This window comes from Geotrypetes seraphini, chromosome 14 (genome assembly GCF_902459505.1).
Source record: "Geotrypetes seraphini chromosome 14, aGeoSer1.1, whole genome shotgun sequence".
Classification (NCBI taxonomy): domain Eukaryota; kingdom Metazoa; phylum Chordata; class Amphibia; order Gymnophiona; family Dermophiidae; genus Geotrypetes; species Geotrypetes seraphini.
This window is the reverse complement of record NC_047097.1, coordinates 59,232,418-59,244,444: the sequence shown is the minus strand read 5'-3', so window position 1 is coordinate 59,244,444 and position 12,027 is coordinate 59,232,418. Positions and strand designations below refer to the sequence as shown.

The 12,027-nt window shown below is 44.0% G+C and overlaps 1 protein-coding gene across 8 annotated transcripts in view; it reads right to left on the bottom strand.

Annotated features, from left to right (window-relative positions):
• CTNND1 (catenin delta 1) overlaps window positions 1-12,027 on the bottom strand; it is a 137,906-nt gene that overhangs the window by 40,480 nt on the left and 85,399 nt on the right. For 4 of the 8 annotated variants that reach the window (XM_033919699.1, XM_033919700.1, XM_033919698.1 and 1 more), the window contains one exon: window positions 8,355-8,605. The exons of the other annotated variants lie outside the window; for them this stretch is intronic. In XM_033919699.1, the coding sequence (XP_033775590.1) occupies window positions 8,355-8,546 (192 nt within the window). In that variant the 5' untranslated portion in view covers window positions 8,547-8,605. The remainder of the gene's footprint in view (window positions 1-8,354; window positions 8,606-12,027) is intronic. 8 annotated transcript variants of the gene reach the window in all.

The following is a 12,027-nucleotide window of genomic DNA, read 5'->3' as shown; positions in this document are numbered from 1 at the left end:
GAGGAGCAAGGGACTCCCTGGAGTCAATATTCAAGATCAGTTGGCCAGGCTAGAGCAGGGGTCTCCAACTCAAACCCTTTGCAGGGCCACATTTTGGATTTGTAGGTCCTTGGAGGGACGCAGAAAAAAGAGTTAATGTCTTATTAAAGATATGACAATTTTGCGTGAGGTAAGAAACTCTTTATAGTTTATAAATCTTTCCTTTTTGGCTAAGTCTTAATAATAATATTGTCATTTATAACTACAGAGACCGAAGATAAAGAAACTTTTATTTTACTTTTGTGATTATGATAAACATACCGAGGGCCTCAAAATAGTATCTGGTGGGCCGCAAGTTTGAGACCACTGGGCTGGAGCTATGTAAGCAACTATGCGTGGACTCTTTAAAGAGGGGGAGATGTAATGAGCGACAACTTAGAAAGGATGTACAGTTTAGGTTTGAGATGCTCAGGTCAGGACAGAATCTGCTGATGTAGAGACCGTCCTAAAATACATGTAACCAGCACTTAAAACATCCATTTCTCCAAACACAAACATTTTAGATAAAGTCTAAATCTCAGCTTATTTTTCTTGAAGCAGCTACGGAGATCAGCATCACTAGGGTATTGAGATGGCGACTCGCCTGATGCTTCCAGTGGAAAGCTGCTCAATAGCAGCACTTTTCTGAATCCAAGATGTACTAAGGCAGGGGTAGGCAATTCCAGTCCTTGAGAGCTGGAGCCAGGTCAGGTTTTCAGGATATCCACAATAAATATGCACGAGATAGATTTGCATCTCAAGGAAGACAGTGCATGCCAATCCATCTCATACATATTCATGGTGGAGATCCTGAAAACCTGATCTGGCTCCGGCTCTCGAGGACTGGAATTGCCTACCCCTATCCTAGGGTAGCAGATGTAAATCCCAACATGTTCGTTTCCCTTCTGAAAGAGGGGATTCAAATAAATTTTTCAGACCCACTTTAATCCATGCTCCCACCCAAAACCATGCTCCCTTGCCACTTACATGATCTTCAGTTTTAGACATGTATATTCCAGCTGGGTAAAAATCAGACATTCATATTACAATGTCTTAAAAGTCCTAAGCTCTGATTTCAGCACACTTAAAGAGGAACCAGGAAAACAAAGGAAACACATTTACAAAATACCCAAAGGATGATGGGAGAGATGCAAACAACTGACTCAACATGGCATCTAAGTGCCTTCCTCAAGAGTCTTATGCTAGGATCCACCTTAGGAGTCAGCACCCAAGAAAAAGATCTTTTCTTGAGATGACAAAGATATAGGAATGGAAGCCAGCGAATGACACAGGGACAAAAAGTTTGGTCCCTGTGAACTCTGTCTGGTCCCATCTGCACAAGCCTCAGACAGTTAGGATTATATATAAATCATTTATTAAAGTATAAAAAGAAATAATATTCTGTACAACTGTCATTATACATCACAAACAAGAACAGGGATCAATAAAATCCCTGTCTCCCCTCTCAAATATTCCCATTATTGAGAAAACTGAACAAGCCAAATTACTACAGAAATGTTACTTAGAAAATTCATGCTAACAGCATACGTCAATCACACAGAGAGAACACAAATGCCAGATACACATTAGCTGACCAACAAACCAATTACCGTATTTTCACGCATATAACGCGTGTGTTATACACGATTTTACAAACCGAGTATAACCATGCGCATTATAGGTGTGAGCGCGTTATACAAATTTTTTTTCCCACTGCGATCTGGCATGCCCCCTGCGAACCGGCATCCTCCCACCTCGCTCGAGTCACCCCCCCCCCCCCCGCGATCCTACATCCCCCCAGCACCGCAAAGACATTGGTCGCTTACCCGACTGGGCACCGGCACCAGCACCAATGCACAGGACATGCCAGTGCCAGTGCCCGAAGATCCTCCCTCATTGGGCTGGGCTGAGCTGTGCTGGGCTTTGAGCATTTGCGCATGCTCAAAGCCTTCTGGTCTCGCTCTCTCCGAGATTCTGAATCTGAGAATCTTGGAGAGAGCGAGACCAGAAGGCTTTGAGCATGCGGAAATGCTCAAAGCCCAGTCCAGCCCGGCACAGGGAAGAGGGAGGATCTCCCTCACACTGCCCAGCCCAGCGAGGGAGGATCCTCGGGCACTGGCACGTCCTGTGCATTGGTGCTGGTGCCCAATCGGGTAAGCGACCGATGTCTTTGCGGTGCTGGGGGGGATGTAGGATCGTGGGGGACGGGGGTGATGCGAGCGGGGGGGGGGGGGGGGAGGATGCCGGTTCGCAGGCCAGAAGAAGGAGTAAGCAAGAGTGGCGGGAGGAGGTTATAGCAGCATGCGCGGTATACGCGTGTGCGTGCTATATAAAAAAATTTTTTTTACACAAATGGTTTGGACCTGCGCGTTATACACATATACGCGTTATATGCGTGAAAATACGGTAAACCAAAATCCCTAGATGCTGCACGTTAAGATAAGAATTGATAAATATTAAGTTCATTGGCACCAAGCACTAGTTTAACATACTGCAAATTGCATTTTAAAAAATGAGTTTTTTTTAAAGATCCATGATAGAAATCTGGAACTGATAAGTCTCATTGCTTTATTTCACTACAATTTCTGAGTCGGTTTCTGAGATCTATTTCCTCTCAAATAATTGATATTTGCTGCATAATAAGAAGTTTGGACAGAGGCAGTTTGTGCATTGTGCTTCTTATGCCATCTACCATAGACGGGTGCTGAAAAGTTCTCAGCCCAAACAACTTCCTAAATTCTGAGCGTTATTTTGTAGCTGAAGAGAGTGTTATTTTATTTTGGAAAGTGCCCATAGCATAATGCAGTGGTCTCAAACTCAAACCCTTTGTGGGGCCACATTTTGGATTTGTAGGTACTTGGAGGGCCACAGAAAAAATAGTTAATGTCTTATTAAATGACAATTTTGCATGAGGTTAAACTCTTTATAGTTTATAAAAAACTTTCCTTTAACAGTTAAAAGGAAAGATATATAAACTATAAAGAGTTTTACCTCATGCAAAATTGTCATTTCTTTAATAAGACATTAACTATTTTTTCTGCGGCCCTCCAAGAGCTCTATTTTTTCTGCAGCCCTCACATTTAAAGTTTAATATCTTTTATTTCTCAAAACTGGCACATTTCAATCACTAAATTGAAAATAAATTAATTTTCCTTCCTTTGTTTGGTAATTTCATCAGTCTCTGACTATGCATCCAATATTTCTTCTCTTCTTTCAGCCTCCTGTATGCTTCCTCTCCTCCAGACCTCATTCCCTCCCCCAACTTTTTCTTTCTTTCTCTGTCTTTCTTTGATTCCGTGTCCCATTTTTTGCTTTGTTTCTGGCTCCCTGTCCCCCCCTTCTTTCTTTCTTTCTTCCTTACTTCCTGCCCTCCTCCACGCTACCGCCGCCGGGGAATAGGCTGCTGCCGCTGCCGCCAGCGGGAACTGGCCGAGATCGCCCTCTTTCTCTTCTCCACGGGGCCGACCAACTCTCGCCGCCCGACGTCAATTCTAACGTCGGAAAGGACGTTCCGGGCAGCCAGGCAGCGATTGGCTAGCCAGAACGTCCTCTCGACGTCAGAATTGACGTCGGGCGGCGAGAGTTGGTCGGCCCCAAAGAGAAGCAGGGAGATCAAATAACACGGTGCCGGCCTGAGAAGGGAAGGGAAGCAGGTTGGGCACCACTGCTCTAGACGAGCCGCACTCTAGGGAGAACAGTGGACCGCCCCCCCCCCCTTGGTACGCCACTGGAGCAGCAACGTGTCTGGTCGGCTCTTCCGTGGATAGCGCAAGGAGCCGCCAACCCGCGGCTTTGAACGGAACAAGCCGGCCAGACACGCTGCTGCTCCAAAAGGAAGATAATGATCCAGTCCAGACCGCGGGCCGCAAATAAAATCTGAAGAGCCACATGCGGCCCGCGTGTTTGAGACCGCTGGCATAATGCTATGCTTCAACATTGTTTCAGATCATTGATTGAACCAGGTCAATAAAAAAAAAAAAAAAGTGGGGGATTTGTCAAGTGTGGCACTCCAAGCCGTCATGAAGCTCCTATTCTTGGAGAAGAAATCTCCAAAGAAAATTCCTGAATGTAGGATGCAAACACTGGGTGACAAATGCCCATCATGCTCAACAGTGAAGTGGCGTGCAAACTTTCAGCGTGGTGATCGAGACCAAAGATGCAGCAACGTCTGGGAGGCCTCAGTGTCAATCCCTGAAATTGTTGATCATGTCCGTGACCTGATTTCGGCAGATATTGGCTAAAACAATTGCTGAGACACTACAGACATCCAGGAAACATGTTGATTGTATAATCCATGAGCAGCTGGGTATGCAGAAGCTGTCAGCCAAGTGAGTGGCCAAATGTTGAATGCTGACGAGAAACGATACTGAGTGGACACTTCCAAGTTGATTTTGCAGTATTTTCAGCAAGATGGTGCCAACTTTTTGATACAACTACACTTCTCCCTCTGTATTCGCGGTTTCAGCAATCGCGGTTTGGGTTATTCGTGGTTTTTAGCTTGTTGGCTCCTCCTCCCAAATTACATCAGCTTGAATAGAGAAATTGCCGATTCCCAGCTCTTTTTTCACCGTGTTTTGCCTCTCCTTCAGGAACAGATCAGGTCTCCCACCATGTTATTCGCGGTTTCACCATTTTCACAATGGTTTTTAATAGAAAACAGCGAACATATGAAAAAAAAGTTATTCCCGGTTTTTCTGTATTTGCAGGTCTGTTAATCCCCTATCACACAAATACAGAGGGAGAAGTGTAATTACTATTGATGAAACATGGTTATACCACTATGATCCCGAAACAAAAGCAACAGTCCATTCAATAGCGGCCCTTAGGTTTTCCAAGGCTAAGGAAATTCAAGACCCAAAAATCAGCAGGAAAGGTCATGGCCACAGTGTTTTAAGAACAGAAAGGTGTTGAAATGACTGACTGACTACCTTCCAAGGAGCCAGTTAATGCAGAATACTACTGTAACTTGCTGTGCCGATTAAAGGAAGCATTGGAAAAAAACAAACAAACGGAGAGGGAAGCTGCAGAAATGAGTTCTCTTTTTGCAAGACCAGCTCACAAGGCTGGTAAAACAATGGATGTTTTGATGCAGTCAAGGTTTTAGTGCAAGACCATCCATTCTACTCACCAGATCTTGTTCCATCTGACTATTTTCTGTTTCAAGCTCTTTTTAAGGTTTGGAAAGGGTGACAATTTTTGAGTGATTCAGAGGCGACTAAAACCTTACTTAGCTTTTCTCTTCTGTTATTTTATTGGATTACCGTATTGTTTTTCCCTCATCCTTCATCTATCCCTGCTATGTATGATAATTGTTTATTTCCTTTTCATAGGTACTATAGTTAGATTGAGTAATTTTCCTCTGTCCCTACGGTCTCACAAATTACTTTTCACCATTGAATAGATCAAAATTTAATTTGTTTTTATAAACCGCTTCAAAGCCAATGTGATGATTTAGCGGTATAGAAACACTGCATTATTGTTTGCAGCAGCAGAGCAGTATTTGAGTGACCAGACAAGAGTATTTTTTGGAAATGTTACAGAAACTTCAGACACGATGTGCCAAGTGAATATGTGGAATAACTTATAAGTTTCATGGCTCCACGTCATTGCTTTCTTGGTTGGGATGAGAACTTTTCAGCACCCTCTCATATCACTCCTCATGTTCAGCATCTCCCTTTGCTTGTCCCTTATGCTACCCTTTCCAGCATCACTCCTGTGTCCATATACTCCTCCCCCCCGTGACCATATACCCCTCCCATGCAGCATACCATACCATACTAGAAACATGATGGCAGATAAGTGCCAAATGGCCCATCTAGTCTGCCCATACACAGTAACCATTATCTCTTTCCGTCTTTGAGAGATCCCAGGTGCCTATCCCAGACCCTTTGAATTCAGACACAGTCTGTCTCCACTACCTCTTCTGGGAGACTGTTCCATGCATCTACCACCCTTTCTGTAAAAAAGTATTTGCTTAGATTACTCCAGAGCCTATCACCTGTTTCTTATACCCTGCAAATGTTAACTGGGAATCATTGTGTGTTACATAAGATTAATAAAGTTAGCAACAGACATTATGAATCATAGCAAGACTATAATGAAAATAGATGCTTTTTTATCACCTTTGTAAATTGAAGAAAAGACGTCTGATGTAAGCAGGTCAGGAGGCAGTTCCAAATTTGGGGGCCATCTCTTCTGTGTATCCCTGTCTCTATGTTCCCTGCCATGCTTATGACCCTCTTTGTATACCACCCTGTGTCTTATCTCATCTCTTCCTCACTACAGCAATGTCTCCACCTCTTTCCTCCCTGCAAGGCGTGCATTTTTCTTTCCCTCTTTCCTCCAGCTCCTGACTCCCCCTCAAACAGGTTCAGCACCGTCTCCTTCCTCCAGCTTCCCCCCACAGGGCCAGCATGTCTACTCCAGCTTCCGCCCCCCCCCTATAGGTCACACACCGTCTCCCCCTTCCAGCTTCCGCCCCCCAACAGGCAGCACAATACTCACCCCCCTCCCCGATCAAATAGTGGCAGCACATTCCTCCTCCCGTGCATCATTCATACATAATTGAGCCTTAGCCCCCACCACCAATCCTCACAGGCCTTACTCTGGGGCCTTCCCTCTGCTGGAGTCTCTCCTTCTGAATTAACTTCCTGTTACATCAGAAGGAGGAACTCCAGCAGAGGGAGGGCCCCAGATATGGCTCCAGTAAATATGTGGGGAGGGAGATTTAAAAAAAAAAAAAAAAAAAAGTTATTGCAGGTCCCTTAATAGCAGGAAGGAAGTTTTTTTTTTACTACTCCCGTGGGGCAATAAAAAAAAGTTTTGCTCCCGCACTAGAAATAAACAAACCTGGGGGATTTACCACAGTAAACTGTCCCCGTGTCATCCTCTTCACTGATCTTTAACTAACACACAACACTCACTATGTGTCAGTCACCTACCCCATCACTCAATATATTGATCTAGCCTCCCTCCCTCACATCCACCTTCTCAAGGGTCACAAACTATTCACCGTGTTCCCAGCATGGGACAACAAGTAAAATTGTTAGCTAGATCCTGCTATCTTTCTAGTTCCATGGTTCCATTTGCTCAGTTTCAGTAGGTTTTAGACAACTCTCCCCTAAAAAAACACAAACTGTCATTCTACATTGTTTCCAGGGGAAGCTGGAAGTAGCATGGGAATGACGATGAAAAATTCAAATGCTTGTGTCACTCAACTCCCAGAACTATTCCATGCCGATACCATCTAGCAAAGCCCAACAATTCTATATAAACTACAGCAACAATTCAGGGCTAAATTGGCCATTTATGGTGCTTCTTACTGACAAAGTTGCATTTTTATTTTGTTTGGTGGGGGAAAACACCAGAAAAAAAAGGAGGCAGACAGAAGGGAGAAAGGAGGGAAGCTCTACTCGTTCTTCATCCTCATCCTCCTCTCTCCCTCAACCCCTTTCCATACATCTCCCAATCTCTAAAGCAGGTTAGTGATGAAAAAAAAAAAAAAAAAGGAGGTAACAATGATGCAACACTTCAGGCTACTTTCTCTTCTTGTTGCCTGGGGCCTGTATGTCCTTGTTCTGAAATTCTCCACCTCAGAATCAAGAAACAGGAAATAGCTCAAGCCCAGATCAGCAGAAAAGTGTGGGCTGCTACTACTCCTGGTCTAATCCAGCACCCAGTTTCCTGCAGCAATTTCACCAGGGCTGGATTTTATGGTCCTAGCTGCTGGGTGTGCTGCTTGTATCTATTTACCGAGAACCAAAATAAATGTGGTTTTACAACAGAAAGGCCTGGACGTCACGTACAAATGCAGACTACAGTCAGCCAAGAGATGCATTGTTTTCTTTTACACAGCACAACCTGAAATCACCTAAATGAAAATGTAAAGTCAATACCTCAACAACAAAAGCAGAACAAAGCTTCAAACACAAAAAGGATTCCAGTGAATGCATAATGGGGGCCATGGACTGCTTATAGAGCGTAAAGAGAATTCAAAAAACTCGGGATGTGTTCAAGTACTCGTATCAGTAGATGATATCATACCTTGTCTATCTGCCAACAGTACACATCCTGACCTTTGTATTTTATTTCCTCTGAACAGTAAAAAGATGACTTGTCTCAGAAGGGTGACTAGACTGGAGCTATCATAGTCAAGATATACCAGTTTAACATGCCTAGATCCTGCCATTTCTAAGAGGACCACCAAACTCCCCTATCCCTTGGACATATTTCCATGCCTCTCCTCTTTACATATTTCCAGCACTTTATTTCACCTTTCTCTGCAGGCTTCATTGATATGGTGCAGTTGCCAAGCCTGGGATCTTTCGGGCAATTACCTGGTGTCGTCTGGTAAGGGTGCCATTAGCCATGGTGGGATTGTCTTGGGGGGCGACGCGGACACGCTCTAACTGTGCAGACACGTGGCGTCGCTCCTCTTCCAGTGCCCGGGTCAGCTTCTCAAACTGAGCCTCCTGCTCCTTGACGGACGCCAGAATACTGGCTGTGGACTCCACCTCCAAATCATCCATCGCATGAATCGCAACAGACAAGGGAGGGGGGGAGAAAATGAGGGGGGAATTCCCCTCAGCTAGGCAAGAGGAGAACAGCAGGTCAAACCCATAGCAAGAAAAACAAAATGGTATACACAAGGAAGAGAAAGGGGTGGGGGCACACAAGCAAGGAAAATAGAAAAAGTTAAAAAGAAAGGCAGATATGAACACGTTAAATGTGAAATACCAAAGCTATTGCTCTCTCTTGGCTGGGTTTGAGCTTGAAGCCTAATCGCTTTCCTCCCAGACACAAATAAATGTGCCTCGAAGATTGCATATAGTTAAAATTGAATTTTTGAGATTTAATGAGTCATAAGCAAATAATGAAAAATCACACAAAACCTCTGCTCTCTGTAGCGTGTACCAGTCAAAATGCAGAGACAAAACCAGTTATCTCCCTCCCCCCAAACTAAATTGTTCTGCCAACCAAGAGAGCTCCACATTTTCAAAAGGAAAAGCTCTACCTAGAAGGTAAAGATCTCCTCCTTGCCCATTTTAACATCTTGTGAATGGGGGAAGCCCTACAGCTGAGAAGCCTAGGGACACATCTTAGGTCAATGAAAAAAAAAAAATGTATTTATTTATTTCAAACTTATTATACCGCCTTTAGCTATGATAGATCAAAGTGGTACACAATCTACAATGAAAAATAGTGTAAAAGAACTACAAATCTTGACCTACTAAGGACATAAACGCATGTAAATGTACAAAAAGGGAATGAATTTTAGAGATTCCAGGAAGCACAGCAGTCAGACCCTGAGAGGCCCCTCCATCAGTCCCTAAAAACTTGCTCAAATAGTCACGTCTTAAAATCACAGACAAGAACCTTATCTGTCAAACTGCAAGACATAGAACCCCAAATTATTTAAAGGTCTTTTTCTTGACCTCTACCCAGGACTAATCAAACTTGTGCACAAGCCCAAGACGACGACTAGCCACTATGCATTCTAGTGTTTTGAAATGCATTTTCCCTTCAAAGGATACACAGGGACTCTAAACAGCTTTACACCAAGGGTGCTTTGTCTATAGCCAGAACTGGCATATGCTGGGAACGTGGAATCATGACATTCTGACTAGGCCCTGTGGGGAACAAGTTCTCATATGTAACACAAATATGGCCTTGCTGGTTCTCTTTCTAGCTCCTTGGCTCCACTTGCTCCCTTTCAAGGGGTCCCCAAGGTCCTCTCAAAACTTGGTTATTCCAGACTGTACCCAAGGGAAGGCTGAAGAAGCAGAAGAACAGAGGGAGATTTACCAAAAGGTTTGTGCCACTTAACCCAACACATTAAAGATGGAAATTCATAAAAATGTTGAAGTCGCATCTCAAAGCTAGAGCACTGGCTTCCTTGACTCTCATAGGGGCCTGCGGAAAAAAAGGCCCATCCCAAAACATTCCTGCCCCTTAGACTGGCCAGGCAGCAGGTGTTCTTCAAGGACAGCAGGCATATATTCTCACATGTGGGTGGTATCATCAATGGAACCTGGTATGGACACCATCAAGTGCACTGTTGCTTTAAATTCTTTTTAAGACAACGCCCATACTGCACACGTACTAGTGTCTTTCCACCCAACATTGGCTTGTGGGACCTGAAGTTCAGTAACAAAGCTATGAAGCCAACTAAGGGAGGTGGGAGGGTTGTGAAAATATATACCTGCTACAGGTAAGTATTTCTGCTTTCTCCAAGGACAAGCAGGAATATATTTTCAAATGCGGGACTCCTAAGCTGCTGGGATCATGTCTCTGGAAAAGGCTAAACATTAAAAATAAAACAGAAGCCTAGTGAAACCCTATAGGGTTGGAGGGAAAGTTGGTGCTCAGAAGGTAAAGATTCTGCAGAACTGCTTATCCAAACCAACTGTCTTCTGGAGTTTTGTTCTAAACAATAGTGAGATATGTATTGAGGACCAAGTAACCACTTTAAAGATGTTAATGAATGCAGAATGGAAATGAGCTACCAAGGCAGCAATTGCCCAGACATTGTGGACTGTTCCACAACCCAGCCGCGTTAGCCGAGCCCGAGTATATTCGGAGGAGAAACAGCCAGCCAAGTGAAGATGGTTCTCTTGGCAACAGAAACTCCAAATCTATTAGGGTCAAAAGTCACAAAGATGGTTAGTCCGGTCCAGGTAGTACGCTAAAGCATGCTTGCAGTCCAAGGTGTGAAGAGCTGCTTCTCCAGGATGGGAATGTAGCTTTGGAAAGAATACAGGCAGATCTATGGACTGATTGAGGTGGAATTCTGAGATGACCAAGTAGGACTTTAGAATGAGTTTGAATCACTATTCTGTCACAGTAGAATTTGTATAGGGAATTCAGACACAAGTGCTTTAAGTTCACTATCATACAGAAGTAAGAGCAACGAGGAAAACAACTTTCCAAGTGAGTTTGAGAGAACAAGTTGTAAGTGGCTTCAAGAGAGACCTCATAAGAGTAGAAAGAACCACGTTAAAATCCCAGGCAAAAGGAGGCGGCTTGATAAGTGGTTTAGTATAGTAGTCCTTTCAAGAACCTAGATACTAAGGGATGAATGTATAGAGGTTTCTTGTCCAAGGGAGTGTAAAACACACTGAAACACAGAGATGTACTCAAACTGAATTGGTCTTTAAGCCAGAGATAGAGAGGTAAAGAAGGTAGTCCAGGATGAATGGGAATGGACTTTTTGATAGGTTCAAGAGAATGTAAGGCACATAGGGCAGAAAATCAGGTCCATTTGAAACGATAACACTACTGGAGTAGAAGGTTTTCTAGATGCTTCAATGACAGAGGCAGAAGGCATTTACTTGCTCGGTGAAAAACCATGCTGTTAATGCTCACAATGAAGGGTTCGGATGAAGGAGAGATCTGTTCGTTTTAGTAGCGTTGGGAACGGTTGCAACTGGCACGGTTCCTGGGTCAAGAGCTCCAGGAGTGGGAACCAAGGTTGACAGGGCCAACGAGGAGCTTTGAGGATCATGATGCCCCAATCCTAGCAAAGTTTGAGTCCCCTCAATAAGAGACAGCAGAGGAAATGCGTAGAGGAATCTGTTTCCCCAATGAATGAGGAAGGCATACAGCTCTAGGCAATTGGGGGCATATAGTCTGGAGCAAAAGAGAGGGAGTGTTTGGGGAAACAAAGATATCTATGTATGGAGTCCTTCATTTTGTAGAAAATTTGAAGAAAGACGGTCCATTCATGGGTTTTAAGGAGTCTGCCAACACATTTTATTTTACTGCCAGCTCTTAGAATGCCTCGAGCAGTCACACAAGTCCAAATATGGATTGCTCCCAGATGCCGATACATGCGTATCGTCCAATGATGATACATGTGTCAAGTGGGTCCAAGTGGACTGATGCTCTGCTTTGAGCTAGAGTGTGTGAGCATAGCCCAGATCTCTTCCTGGAAAACCTGTGCCATTACTGGAAGAAACATCAGCATAGCAGACCTTGACATTGAGGTACACCCGAGGAGACATCTGGATA